Genomic DNA, 15,270 nt, shown 5'->3' with positions numbered 1-15,270 from the left:
TACACCTGCATTTCTTTCCATGGTATTTGCCATGACAAAATGTTTCTTTTTTTTTTTTTTCCTGCTCTACCGTGCCTTCTTGGTAATACCCTGTTTAACTCCCAGAACATACGCAGTATAGTTTGTGCAATATTCATATCTTTCTATGTAACCCATGAGAAACATCCAGGTTCCATGCTGAACTATTTCAAGGTTCCCATAGAAAACATGTTACCATGCAAATTGACTGTGCTATGAATGTAAAACAAGAGTTGACCTTATTTCCTTTAAATTTATATTTTCAAGTATTTATAATTTAATTGCTTACAATGTATAGATTGTGTACGTATTTCTCTATATATTTTGAAGACAGAAAGAGTAAATAATGTGAGTTATATGCACCTGTCATATCTCCCATCTCATTTCTGACTAAGTCCTAAATCTTCAGTACAACTTGAGCAGCCACCCTACCCACACTGGTAAGTAATAGAAAAAAAAAAATTGTTTCCCTGAAGGACATGCAAATTGCTACCACTTGAAACTTTTCCCCAAATTTCCATGATATGTAGCATTTTTCCTTATGTCCTGGTTCCATGTTGTTATGTAAGATTAACAATATTTATTTTTTCTTACTGTATACTTCTCAGTTTTCAAAGCAAAATTGAAAACATTATATTTGGAAAAGGCTTCAAATTAGTAGCATGATTTGTTGTTTTACTTGATTATGCCTTATTGTCTGGGATTGATAATATTTCAAACAGGATATCAGGCCACGTATCTTTGCTCTAGCTCCTGTCTTTTCAAATAAGGTTCTCTTTTTCCTCTTGAGGGTGGGTGATTTTTGGAGAGGGGTTGTTTTTTTATGGAAAAAAATGGAGCAAATAGGTTACAAGTGCATATCTTTCAGCTGAATCTGTGTTCTAAAGGAGACATCTTTTTTAAGAATGACAGTTTGTTCTCAATCACTGCACTGGAGTTGCTTAGAGTTTGTTTTGGAGTCTCATCAGAATTGTAGTGCGGGTGTTTCACTTGAGAGTTCAAAACATACTATCTTAATGCAGTAAAACTAGGAAAGGAAAGCAACAACTTTCATAAATGTTTCCAGTGTAATTTATTAGTGTACATCCTATCAGAACTGAATATTTAAATCAGTAATATATTGCTTAGTTGCATTATTTTCTTGAGAATCTAGTGCAACTAAAAAAAGCAAGTTCACTGTGTTTTGCATATGGAATTTTCTAGCTGTCCATTGGTGAGATAAAAACAAATAGTAGTGCTTTTGCTAGTGTGTCCTGGCCAGCATAAAGCATAGCTGAATTTCCATAGTTCATTCAGTCTCTGGGTTCCTTGCTGAGGTTTCTTGAAGTAAAGAGAGTTAGTGTGGTTTGAAAGGTTTACCTCAGTTGTGTGGGACTTCATTTTACATACTCTCTGAAACAACCATCAGATAATGGAAGCTTTCAATTCAGTCTTGATTAAGACTAGCAAGTGAAAGGATATCCCTGTATCCCTAAGGTCATTTTTACTGTCTTCTTCCTCTCTACTTCAAGGGACATGATGCAAGTTTAATTTATTGGTAAAAGTTTATTTACTGGATTCAGCAATTCTGAAAGGAGCTCTTGATGTAAATGAATGTTTTATTTTGTGTCCTTCTAGCAATAGTAGGCCTTTTGAGTGTCTACCTCATTTGTTTCTTCCATTCTCTACATCATCTAGGAAAAAATCTTACATATTAAAGGAAGAGTGATCAGATAAGAAATATTGGTGATAGGTTTATACATGTTGTATATTTAAAATAAAAACTTAATGTTGGTCTGGCATTAAAATTTTCTGGTTGGGCAGCATATTTTTTAACTGGGAAACTTGGTAGCAGTGGCTAAAATCTCTAGGCCTGGGTCAACAGGATATGTATTGCATTCTGCCAGGTATCAGTGGTGATACTTGTTATGCCTGATACTCCCAGTTATAGCATGTGATCATATGATTTGTAGAAGATACAGGGTGGTTTTTTCTTCAGTTAGAGTTTTAGGACTTCATTATTCTCCATATCCAAATCAGATAAGTAACATGTATTCATTCATAACTATAAGTGAATTCAGCATGCAAAATATGTGCCAGATTGGTAATATATTGAAAATCAAATGGTCAACAAAGCAAGTTTAAAATGACATGATAAAGCATCATTTATTTCAGAAATGAGAGTCTGTGTCTTTGTCCTCTAGAGGTGTCTCAGAGAGTCAAATTAATGTCTTGCATGTACTGCTAACTGATTGTGTGGAAATTTTTTTAAGTTCACTTTTTCTTTATTCTTCTGTCTTTTTTACCCATCTTCCCCCATTGTAGCAAATTAGACGGCCGGATGAAAGCAAAGGAGTTGCTAGTAGAGTTGGATCCCTCAAAGTAAATATGTTTCTAACATTTATTTTGCAAGTTTTCTTCTATAGCCTACACTTTTCCTTTTGAAGGGGGAGGTGAGGGGAGGGAGGGAAGGGGCTTTTCCATCTCTCACCATCCCATCATTTTTATTTCAGTATTCTTATTGCTGTTGGGTCACATTTTGTTTGTTTCTGTGCTACACATAGAACAACCTACAGAAGGCAGGCTGCCAGTTTGTAAGCTTTGAATGTCACCACAAATACAAGATAGTAACAACTTTCTTGATGTGCCTGTAATTTAGTGATCATGATTAAACCACTTCTCTGATCTATGTTATTTGTTGTCTCTTAACTGCCTGTTACATAGAGAAGTGACTTACTCATCTTCAGACTATTGCTTCTCATCTTAAATATAGTGCTCACACTTCTTGCATTTAATTCTGCAAAAGACCATTACAAGAAAGTTGAATATTCCATCCATATCTAGCCTTTAAATCAGAAAAAAAAAAAAAAAAGGAAAAAAAAAGAAAAAGAATAAATCAAGAGGAAATGAGAGAGATTCATGTGAGACTAATAAGAATGGAGCCACTGTTTTGCTAATAATTAGTTCCCTTTTCTGCCTTTTTCTGTTTATACAGACATATTCAAATATTTAGAGCACTTAACAGGCAGATACCTAAATTAGTACCCACCCATGAATAGTGTTACACTCTAATAGATGGTTTAAAGCACAGGACATAATCTATACCGAGATGCTGGTCACATGCAGTCCAGGCCATTCTGTTAAGATTCCATTTCAACAGTTGCCTCTTTCAACCACCCAATTTTTCACTTTTTTTCCACTTTATTTCCTTTTAGCACTTTCTGAAGCGCTAACTAATTCATTTTTTTTTCTGCACTCTCCTTGCCTTTCCTGCCTTCTTGGTTTTTGATCTTCTGTTTTGTTTTTGTATGTGTGTGTATTGCCTTTGTTCCAGGACAAGCCATCCTCTCTGTTTTCTAATGCTGCTCTACAGCTGCTCTTTGTGAAAATGTTATTTCACTGAGCATAAAGAAGGGGAGGGGAAAGATTAATTATGCACCTCTTTCCAGTAATGACACCATTTAAATTGATCTCAGTGTAGGAAAAGAAGCCAGTTAATATTTGCTATATAAGTTATACCTAGCAGCATCTGTAGCATTCCTCACTGTCTGTGAGGCTTAAGCTTTTCATCTTGTGTTTTGGTAAGAGGTTTTAGTTACAGTGTAGTTGAGAAGAGCCCAGTATATAAATGAGGCACTGCTTCAGTGGTAGACATTCAGTATCACTGAATGTACTTGGGGGAAAAGAGAAGACAGCCACAGTGTCTATTTCAATTTTTTTTGAAAATTGTGTATGTAATTACTGTGGCCTGTGCATTTCAATGGGTCATCACATGCAATTCTATATGCATAATGCATATGTGTAAGATGTAGCTTACTTAAAGGCTGAGATTCACCTACTATGTTATGAACATCCATTGATGCCTAATTCAGGATTCTTATTTCTGTGTCTGACTGCCCAGGATTTAATTTCACTACCCAAAATACTAATTTAGACAAAAAAAAATCTTACATAAATATCCATACAGAGAATGGGAAATAATATCTGAGGTTCCCAAACATGAACATTTACCCCTTTGTGATGGAAATATATTCTAGAACATTGCCTTAACAATAAACAAGCCAACAAACAATGTAGCTTATTCAGACACTGTAGAATGATCAGTCCCTTGATTTTTTTCATTTTTTTTCCTGTAGTGAAAAAAAGAGCCACACTAATTGAGTAAAAATACCTTATTTCCGGTTTCTGAGTTTACTGAGCTTGTATGTCTGTGTTGTTGAAAGCACTTTAATGTCTTGAAATGTTTTGCCAGAGGCAGTGAGAAATGTGATATGCTATGATTTATTTTAAAAAGTAAAGCGAGGGACAAAAGAAAAAAAAATAAAACAAAAACATGACAAAAGAACAGGTTGCTTTTTCAATTCATTTTCTGATGTTTACATGTAGCTCCATCGAAAGCTGGAGGAGCTCAGAGATCACCTAGAAGGCAATGTCAAAGGATGCTCTCTCCGAGTAAATGTACGATTTCACTCGGTGATCTGTTTTTTTAAAACTTCCGCTGGCTGGTAACACCAAATCTGATTGGTTTGTCCTCTCATGCCCATCTTTTTCCTTTCACTCTCTTTTTCCCTTTGTGTTTTCTTTCTTTTCTAGCTGGGATTTCATTTTTAATGTGTATGAGAAACCTGACCTAATTGACAGGATTTGTTTAAAAGAACATCCTACTACATTTTAATGAATGCTAATCAAACTGCTTGACTTTAACACCAGATAAAAAAATCCCTTTCCAAAACTGAAGTTGTATGTGTAAAATTTTCCTGAATATTAGGTTTAGCAAGAAATGAAATAGGTATCCTTAGTTTAGAGGAGAACTGTATCTTTTGCCTGTGATTGATAGCCTTAGGTGAACTGAAAACTATGGCTGATCTAAGGTAAACCAAAAGTATATGTTTATATTTGCCCCATCTTTGCCTTTAATCTTTTCGGGTCCCTACATTATCTCACAAAATAGGTTAGCATTTGGTTCAATGCAAGCTTTGCAAATTTTGTTGGTTGTTTTGTTAGCAGACTCCTCTAATTAAAAAAAAAATAAATTAAAAAAAAGTGCAGCATATGTCTTATTCATTGCATTTGTTCTTCAATGAAAAAAAAATGAACATGAAAAAAGGATCAGGATCTAGCTTATCAGTCATGATACTCCTGTAAAGTTAACCATTTTTCACAGAAATATTTTAAAAAGCTAGTCAAATGTAACATAACAATACAGGCACCAGTACCTTATGTTTAGTATTTCACCTCATAAGTTCAGATCGGCCTTTCAGCAATTAATTTGGTAAAAGTAATACTTTAAGTGACCTAATTTGATGTATAATGAAAATTAGAAAAAAGGGACGGTTAGGAGTATAGTAGATGTAAAAGTTATAGCCTTTTATCCCTTTGAACATCTATCCTGTGAAGATTCTCAGAATAAGTTCTTTAGATTCATGTTCTGTTTGTGTCTTCCATACACTATGACTGTTGTCATTATTCTCAATACTGCCATTCTGATGCATAATTCACCATGGTTATGTAGTGAAAGATAATTTTGATAATGATCTGGTAATTTTTACCCCTTTTGGATGCCTTTGCATATCCAGCTATGTATCTGACATATAGCTGATATCCACTCACTGTCATAGAAGTCCCTGAGCTAATTTGTGATCTTTCACAGTTCAAATACAAGGAAACTGAGCTGCTAATACATTGCAGCATTCTATAAAATAAATTCAGTGAAAACACTGTATCTTTTCAGTGGCAATTCTTCCAGAATTACATTTTTGGGAGAATAAACTGTGATATTTTAGGTTTGGTGACATGCTAAATTTCTTAGTGATAATCAAAACAGAGCAAATCCTTTATTTTAGACTCCTCACTCTTAAATTCATGTTGTAGTAGTAGTGAATAAACATAAAGTCAGAAAAAAATGCCATGAGACATCATACTACAAAAACAGTGGTTTAGTCTCACATCATTCCATAGAATGTCACATGGGGAAAAGTTTCAAATGAAAAGCTGTGACACTGTTAACTGTAGATATTATGAGAACTAATCGACATGAAACTGTTCTGTTCCTTTGTGCCATTTTATCTATTGTGTTTCCATACCCTACACAGTGTCATTAAGGAAGTCAGATCATGAGCTAAGAACCATTTCATATATTCTGCATATGCCCTTTAAGTTTCTTAAAACTTAAGAAACAGGACACATTGCAAGTATAATAACATAATTAAAATCTGTTGCTTTTCACTGCCACTGTGATTCAAGTTGTAATAGTGGATGTTTTAGACAAGGCAACGTTTTAAAAGACAATATACAAATGCCTGATTAAATAATAGAATAAATCCTTCTTAAACAGTTGACAGTTGGAAAGAAAATAATGAGGGATCTGTTAATAATTCATCTTTAAAATGCTTTTCATTGTCTTCCATACTGTTTTTGGAAAGGGGTTTAGATGTAAGTTATTAACTCTCCTACAACGTAGCAAATGTATTGAATGGTATGGGAGGGGGAACGTATAGTATCTGATGGCCAGCACCATAAGTGAACATATAATGCTATTGCACATTTGTCTATGCTGTTAAGGTGGAACCTTTGTTTCAGAATGAATTGCAAAGACGTGTTTCCCACATTAAAGTCAAAGGCCATTAGAAATACGTAGGAAATGGAATTCTGCAGAATACCCCAGATTCCATTAAAAGATTATAAAACCTGCCAGATACTTAAAATAATATTGCACTGAAAACATGCATAAAAAATTGAGTTAATTAAGCAGTCTTGGGGGGGATTGAGTGATTATGATTCTAAAAAATTACTGTTAATATCACCAGTAATACATAGCCGTTTACAAAAAATGTTATCCTCACCAGATGTCTTACCTTCCGTCTCTTCTTGAGATCTTCACTCATCTTCCTTGAAGCTTTTCCAGTTCTTTCCATGGCTTTAGCCTTTGAACCTCCCAGAGGCCTATTTTTGAAGTTGAACTTAAAAATTGTTTAGAAAAATTAGTCTTCTATCACATGGAATTGTTGGCATCCCTGTACATGTTCAAATTAATGCAGCAATAACAAACAAAGTGCATTAGCTACTGAGGTGATCAACAATGAAAGAGCTGACTGGTTTATATTTTAGAACTCATAACACCTGCCTAAAATTGGTACCTTACTGAAAGTATGGAGAAGTTCAGCATAGAGTCAATAGAACAGTACTGCTTCGGACTGTGTTCTGAAGGTTTTTTGTTGTTGTTGTTTTTTGTGTGGAGGCTAAGATTCATTTTAAATGCAAGTTTTAATTCTGCATAAATATATTATGGAAATCCTTTCAAATATATATATATATATAAATCTAAATACAGAAGTTCTGCACAAAGTTTAAAGTAATATATGAAGCAATTGTTGTGTGGGTCTTGACCAGAATAGTTCCAAATCAAAGGTTCTGGGTTTAGCCAAGAAAAAAGCTCTCAGAATACATAGCAGAGACCACATTCTGTCCATAGATTATGTTTAATGAAATATGAAACATTTTTTTTCACATAGAGTTGTGTCTCACAAAAACTACAGTCTCCTGCATGCAGTGTTCTATATTATTTTAAGTATCTGCCTTCTTTGATCATGATGGATTACGTTTATGGGGCTTTTGTTCCTGGTCATAATACTCTGTTATTAAAGATCTGAGTCAAGGTAGTGTGGCCCTCAGACAAATGACAGATGGCTCTTGCAGCCTTTGAACAGCTGCTCAGTTGGTGTAAAATAATCCTTGCAGTGGGGAATTTCTGTGACTAGCAGAAATTTGGTCCCTCTTACTGTGAATGTTCATGGGGAATAAAAAGCCAACCAGCTCAAATGTTAGCACATTATCTTCATCAAACATAACATGGAGGAATTGTCAGATAGTATACAAAAAAAAAAGGAGATGCCCCCTCTCTCAAACTGGACGAAAGAGTCAAAAGATCAATCAGTAGATGTCATATATGACAACAGGTTGGAAGCAGAGTAGGTGATAGATTGCAGGATCATCAAAGGAGCTTACAGAAGTATTGACATTTAATTTTAACATCAGATTACAAAATACTGAAATCAGGCAGATGCTCAAAAAAGGAGACAAGTTAATGAGACAGCAATGGCATAGAAACAATCAGGAAATTATAAGTATGCAGCAGATTAAACAGTCTCATTGTGTGATCCCATTGAAAATAAACAGCAGTGACTGTGTGAAGAATTGTGGTATGTGAGAGTATGAACTGAAAATCCTTTCCTGAAGACAATGAGATCATTTTGAGACTAGAACCGTTGAGCATACCTTCCATTTCATCATTATGAAAAAATGACATAGGTAAATTCAGTGTCTATACATGAGTGAGTAAGAAAAACAGAAATTTGAGTGAGTGAGACTGAGGGAAAACTATAGGGAGGGTGGTGTTTGAGCACAGGGAGAAATAAAATATCCAGGTATCTTAGTGAGGGGAATATTATAATGTGCTTCTATATCAATGAAACTATTAATAAGAAAATAAGAATCATTTGAAGTGATTAAATTTAATACAAATATTATTATTAATTTGGAATAAGACCGAAGTTAAATGGTAAGTTTAGGCTAGATACTAGTGAAAATACAGATAATCGGATCACAGAGTAATAGCAGTCCACTTATAGTAGATGTCCAAGAGAAGATGAAAGAGGTGCAAAAGTATCTAGCATACCTCTTGTAAGTTAGTGTGAAGAGTAGGCAAGATAAGCCAAATTCTTCCAAATTTTGTGCAGTAGAAGTCTAAACCTCCTTATCATTGCTGTTTTGATTTATTTAGTTGCTAATGCTTTAAAAACTGCTGCTGTGATGTTTCTTGCTCTTAGCACATTCTTTGTATCCTTACCCTCAAAATCGAGGCTAATGGATCTTCTTTTTCCATGCCATTGCAAAACAAAACATGGGAACAACGGCTGGACATTATTGATGAGAATCTTGCTTGGAGACTCATCCAAAAGTCTTAGGTGAATAGCAGAACCCCTGTTCTAAGCAAAAACACACCTTATCTTTCTTGCAAAGCATTCAGAGCAGTCTTTTTAAAAACGTTTCTTGCTTTAAAAGCTTTCTTGCTTTGTATTTGGTTGAAAGGGGTTCTCTTTCTCTCTCTCTCTTTTTTTTTTTTTTTTTTTTTACAAAATAGACTGTTTAAGATTAATACTTGATTTCTTAAAACTCCATTTTCTGCTCTATTTTTCTGAAGTAATTTTCTCTTTGTGATCTAGTTCTGCAAACCATCTCACTATACCATGTTCTCATAAGAAAATGTCATCAGGTGAAGAAAGTACTGTGTGTATAAACATTTAACATGTGAAGTCATTCGGATTACATTAGTGATGTTACCTAGTTAGAGTAAATGACATATGTACAGAATACCAGAAAGGAACAAAAATATTTTCAGTGAGAGCATTAAACATTTTCATTGAAGGAAAAACAGCTCTATAGAAGTATGTAATGGAGACAAGTGTAAACTTTTCCTGACAGGGGTATTTTACTTTTCAATGAAGAACTATGAAATACACATTTGAGATTGAGGAATGTTCATGAGCGACTTTTTATGAGTAGCATCTTCTCTGACCATAATAGTCCTTCATAATACCTAAGTAAGTGGTTGCTAATAATATGTGGAAATTCTTGCTGGGTTCTTTACCATAAATGTATCTGAAGTGCTATACAGATACTAATTTTGCTGAAATCTAAGGAATTTTTGCGGGGAATTCTGATACTTAATTTTCCACCCCCAGGGAAAAAAAAAAAGGGAGAGATTTTTAATGTACTTATAGGAACCGTGTCTTTTTAAATTTCATTTATTAGCTTGTTTTTAGTGTTTACTGCTAGTTATGATCAGATCATAAATATAACAAATGTAAAGGAAAAAAAAAAGACTACTCTTTGTAATTAAAACAGGAAATATTTTCAACCAAAAAAATACATATATTCATATTTATGCTAGAAAAACAAATGCTATGAATAATCGGAGACTCCTTTTTTAATATTTGAGTTATGTCTGATCTAGGAGTGGCTTACTGGTATGGAAAAATGTGTATTTCATATAAATAAGCAAAGTGTTTCCTAAGCAATTGGTAAAACTGTAGCGTTACCAATTAACTTGTGTCTGTGCTGAAAAGTTTTGACAGTGGACAGTGTCCCTCAGGAATCACATCTGTGTACATTGCTTAGAGACATAATCTGCAGATTTCTGCTGACCTATATCTGACCATTAGTCATTTAACTTTGCAATTTATTCTGGTTTTTGGGGAACTGAGTTTGAAGAAAAACCTAAATTACCAAAGTGCTGGTTCTGAGCGTCTAAAAACATAAAGATACACAGGGAAGAAAAAGGACTCTAATGTGTTTTCACATTGTACCTTTGCAAAGTTAGAATAAAACTTACGTCAAATCGAAGAAATTGGTAAAGCTTCATTCTAGAATACCTTACTGTCCTAAGTATAGATTTCTAGTCATGTCATCAATTACATAGAGGGAGGATTGATACTTTTCTTCAGATTCATCATTAGTTCTAATTACTTTATAAATGCAATACCTTTTTTTTTCTTTTAAGAAGCTTCCACCTTAAAAGGCATAAATTTGTAGTTTCTGAAATAGCTGGTTGTGGAAACTTAATGAACCCCCTGCTACTATCTCAGTGCTGGAACCACCTATACAGAAAACCTTCTGAGACCCTTACTGTGCCACCATTTCTTTTTTAACAATGTTTTCTTTTCCCCACTGCACAACCAGGCTCGGCTCCCTTCGTGCTCATCCACCTATAGTGTTTCTGAGGTATACTTTGCACGTGTTCTCTCACACAGTCGACCTGCTCTCCCATCACACTTCTTTGGTTTTATTTATTTTTTTTCTTTTTTTGCATTGCACTGTGCACAAATGGGGAAAAATCAGCTTGGGGGGCAAACTTTGCATGATCAATCTGCAACCATGTTCAGCGTGGTTTTAAAATCACTGTACCAGTCTGGGACCACCGTAATGTATAGTCCAACTAGACAACAACTCCGTAGCATACAAACATAAATTATTTAATGAAAGAATCTTTAGTTACGTGCTACATTAAAAAGGAGAATAATAAAAGACTTACAGATGTCCAGATAGCAAGATGCAGTGAAACTGGAAGGACTCTGTAAAAATGACCATCACATTATAGTTAATTTCTTGTCTAGATATAGATTGCTTAGGGATATATGAATTTCATTATTATTTCCCAAAATCCTGGCTTGGTCCACTGTGTACCCAAAATACATATATTATTGTAAATAATTCCATATCAACTTCACTATAGTCTTCTATAGTACCAGCTTAGCAAGATTTGAAAAGAAAAATATATTTTATTGAAATTAAAATTAAAATATGTATTATTTATGACTTGCTTTTCACACCTTGTTTTCAGGGGAAAGATATTAAGATAAAGTAGAATTCACAAAGTCATAGGAAAAATCAGAATTTACGAAATATTGTCAAATTAGTGCCATGACCCACTCACTATGTGAAGTTTAGCTTTTAGCTTATAATTGATTAATGAATGAGTATCAAAAAGGTGGACTTGAGATTTTCCATAATAATGAATCAATTTTGAACACAGAGTTCATTTATTCTGTATTTTAAAAGAATCCCTCAAGGTTAACAAGATATCCTAAAAAGAAGATAGTTCACCCTATCTCATACTATTGGACAAGTTCTAAACTTGATGTTAATGTGCTATTAATGAGTGTCATACAAAACACAAACATAAGGAGCTCACCTACTCAGTTACTCTGTCCCTAAGCAGGATTAACTTTGTATAAGCAATACCTTGCTGATAGGCATCTCACTTGTTCTCTAAAACTTCACTCTCAAGCAACCATTTCTAGTACTTCTTTATCCCTATTAATAAAAAGCTTTATACTTTCAGTGTATGAACAGGCAAAAGATCTTATAAAAAGTTATTGAGAAGAAAAATGCTTATCAGATTTTCTGTCACAGACAGATAATGGCAGTCAAGCTCTACCTGCAGACAGGTTGTTTTAAAGATTATCAAGTATATGTTCTTAAAGGCACCTGATATGTATATTGCAGTTTGGGCTTCATTACTGTATTGTATGAAAGCCTTGCTGTTTTCATCATGATTATCATCGGAACACCAATATGGAATAAATAGGTAATACTATACTCACACACATACCAAGACAGTGTTTTTTTTCTAAGCTAGTGCAAAGAGCAAAAAATAAAATCTAGTGCTTACAGATGCAAGACAAATGCCCTCTTTATTTGACCAGTCATTCTTCTGAATGATCTGTATGAAATTTAAAAAGCAGCTCTGGATCAAATGGCATTTCAGCTTGATGTCACATTGTTTCCCAAGACTCCCACTACGATAGTTCTCTCCTGCAAAAATGGTCAACATTCTCTTCGAAATTATGAAGAAAATGTACCACTTTCAGAGAAATTGCACTCTTGCTTTGCCTGCAACTTCAGCCATATGTCCTTTTCACATTCTGGAGGCATCACTGAAAGAACAACAAACAAATGTTTTTCTTAGTGGCTTGTCAATCAGTATATACAGGTCTCCTTCTTGATCAGATTCCAAAAACTAACCTTCTCCAAAGCTATCAGGCTATAGTACAAGGATATTACCCGGATATTATCCCATATGGGATATGTAGTGTAGTTTATAACTTTATAAAAAGATTCTTCCTTCAGAAATACAGCTTAATGTCAAGATGTGTGTCCAACAAAGCTTACTTAACTGTTGTCACCTGCTATTATTTTATAAAAAGTAATAGGCTGCAGTAAGTTAACAACCGCCTGACTTCTAATTGATATGTTAGAAATTCTCTTAAATTAAGATACTGTTAAATAGAGTCCTAAAAGCTGTTAGGTTTGATCAAGGATAAGAAAAGGATTGGTTTTGTATTGCATGTCTTGTCAGTGGAAAAAAAAGGACCACACTCTTGATAGGATTCCAGAGTTCCCTGAGTCTACATGTATTTCTGTGGCTCTTATTCCAAGGAAATATTTTTCTTAAGCTGATTCTTAAGCAACAGTTTCAGAGCTTCTTAATTTTTTCATGTCCAAGTTATCTACAAATCGCTTTGGACCTTCAAAGAATGCCAGGAGCACATAGGCAAGAGAAATAGTTGCAGTTCAGCAAATGTACCATCTGAGATGTAGAGCAAAAGACAAAATAAAAGATAACTTGATCTACACAAGTTCTGAAACCAGAAATAGGTATTGCAGATTCATCTTTCAAGAAATTTTCTTGTAATTTTAATTTTTGAGAAAAGCTCTGGAACTGGGTGCATTGGCAATCGTAGAACTAAGGTACACAAAAAGGAGAGTGAGTATACTATCAGGGATTTTTTTATGCTGTTACATAAATCAATTTAAGATCTTCAATTGAAGAATTAAAAGATCTTCCAGCAGAAGGCAAAGTTGGGTGCTGTATATTCTCATTGCAAAGAATTTGAGGTGGAATTAGCTCCCTAATTTTCTAAATATAATCTTCTTTGTAGAGGTTGTTTTCCATCTTAAGAGTCCAATAATTAGAGAAGGCATCTTTTCACTGACTCTTATTTTCATCAGTTACACTGGTGAAACTGTGGATATGGTCAACTGATGTTGACTTGAGAGGAATGGGCGGAATTTTTTTTTTATCTTCTACTTACCTTTAGGTACAGAAAGTTTTTCATAGTTAGCTGAACTTCAGGCATTATAGGGTAGTAGTATTACACACTTACCTACCCTCAGTCAGCACCTTAACAATTCCACTGACCTAGAATAAGAAGCTGTCTCTGGTTTAAGTCAATTAAATCAAAGTGAGTTTCTTTAAAAAGGATTCCCTCATGGCAAGAGAAGAAAGAGCTTTAATACTCAAAAATGGTGTAGCAATATAATATAAATTCATATTCTCTTTGAATTTCATGATATGCAATAAAGTTTTCCCCCCACTTCATAAAAGCCTGTTAGCTTTATGCCTGTAATATTTGTTACTGTTAGCCGGAGTACTTAAATGATCTTTCTAAGAGTGGAAATATTAATTAGGAATGATGCCAACTTAGCACTTATACAGTGCAGAATGTCTGTAATACATCTATAATTTACTCTTTATCCAGTAGTTACAAAACATAGTAAATTTAATTTAAATACCAGTAAGTAGTTCACTGAAGAAATTGATTAGATCAGATCATCTTTACATCTTGCATTTTTTAAGTCTTTTGAGTTCAGCTTGTATCTTAAAAATACTGTTTTAAGTATTTTTATGTAAAACTGACTCACCAATGAAAGAAGGTCCATAGTATCCTAATTTGTGTGATTACTTATAGGTAGTAGTATGCAATGGCCCCATTTTTTATCTTCATTTGTATCTTAGAATTTTTATTACCAGCATCAATCTCTCTCTTTCCTTCCTTTCCTCTCCTCTGGCTTCTGCATGTGCTATGTGTTTGGCTAAAAGCGTAATGAAGGAAACCTATTCATCTGCTGATTGAAAGTATAGTGGCAGCAAAGTGTTTACTGCAGAGCTACCCCTTGCTTAAAAAAAGAAAAAAGAAAAGAAGGGTTTGAAAAGGAGACATATTCAGGTCTGTAGCACATCATGGTTTTTTTTAGGCTCATTGAGTGGTTAGAACACGATGCCTTGTGTTATGAAAGACCTGCAAAGTTTTATGTTATTTTTCTCTCCCACGAAGTAAATTATTTCCAGAAAAACAGTTTTGGAATATGTATTCGCTGCATACTGATTAATGCGATTTGACTGTATACTTAACATTGTTAGTTACACAACAGAGACTTCTGTATCCTTACCTGATAATACCAGAACAGAGGGACCAGTACAGGACATTAAGTACCAGCAATATTCAGGGAGGAGGAGATACTGTTTCCTGCAATAGGTAGTTTATCTGTTGAATTCACAACTTCAGAACTCCATTCAGAGACTGCAGGAAAATTCTCAAGAGTTCTAGCTTAAAGTATTCTACATATTTTATATAAAGTATATATCACACAACATTGTAAATAGACAAATCTTGTTCTTTAGAGTTGAAGTCAGGTAAGAGACTGTTTCTCCTTGTAATCAGGCTACTTTGAAAAGAAGTCAGTGTTGCAAGACTGAGAACTGCAATTCTGATTTTCAGGCATTTACCACCAGCATACAATCTAGAATTGCATTTTAGGTAGAGGGTTTTAAGTACCACTGTCAATACCTGCAGTAAATCTGCACTGCTCTGCACAATTGGTTTGAGTGTGGGCAGACTTTGTATCTTAAGGGCAGAGACGACTGTTTTTGAC

General features: G+C 34.3%; 1 protein-coding gene across 15 annotated transcripts in view; it reads left to right on the top strand.

Annotated features, from left to right (window-relative positions):
* The window catches only part of GPHN (gephyrin), a 278,830-nt gene that overhangs the window by 201,497 nt on the left and 62,063 nt on the right, over positions 1–15,270 (top strand). For 6 of the 15 annotated variants that reach the window (XM_032188092.1, XM_032188087.1, XM_032188090.1 and 3 more), the window contains 3 exons: positions 2,323–2,379; positions 4,384–4,455; positions 10,735–10,776. The exons of 4 other annotated variants lie outside the window; for them this stretch is intronic. In XM_032188092.1, the coding sequence (XP_032043983.1) occupies positions 2,323–2,379; positions 4,384–4,455; positions 10,735–10,776 (171 nt within the window). The remainder of the gene's footprint in view (positions 1–2,322; positions 2,380–4,383; positions 4,456–10,734; positions 10,777–15,270) is intronic. 5 more of the 15 variants (XM_032188097.1, XM_032188096.1, XM_032188091.1 and 2 more) reach the window with 2 other exon arrangements.

This window comes from Aythya fuligula, chromosome 5 (assembly GCF_009819795.1).
Source record: "Aythya fuligula isolate bAytFul2 chromosome 5, bAytFul2.pri, whole genome shotgun sequence".
NCBI classification, from domain to species: domain Eukaryota; kingdom Metazoa; phylum Chordata; class Aves; order Anseriformes; family Anatidae; genus Aythya; species Aythya fuligula.
The sequence above is the reverse complement of the archived record's forward strand: the minus strand, read 5'-3'. Positions and strand labels throughout refer to the sequence as shown.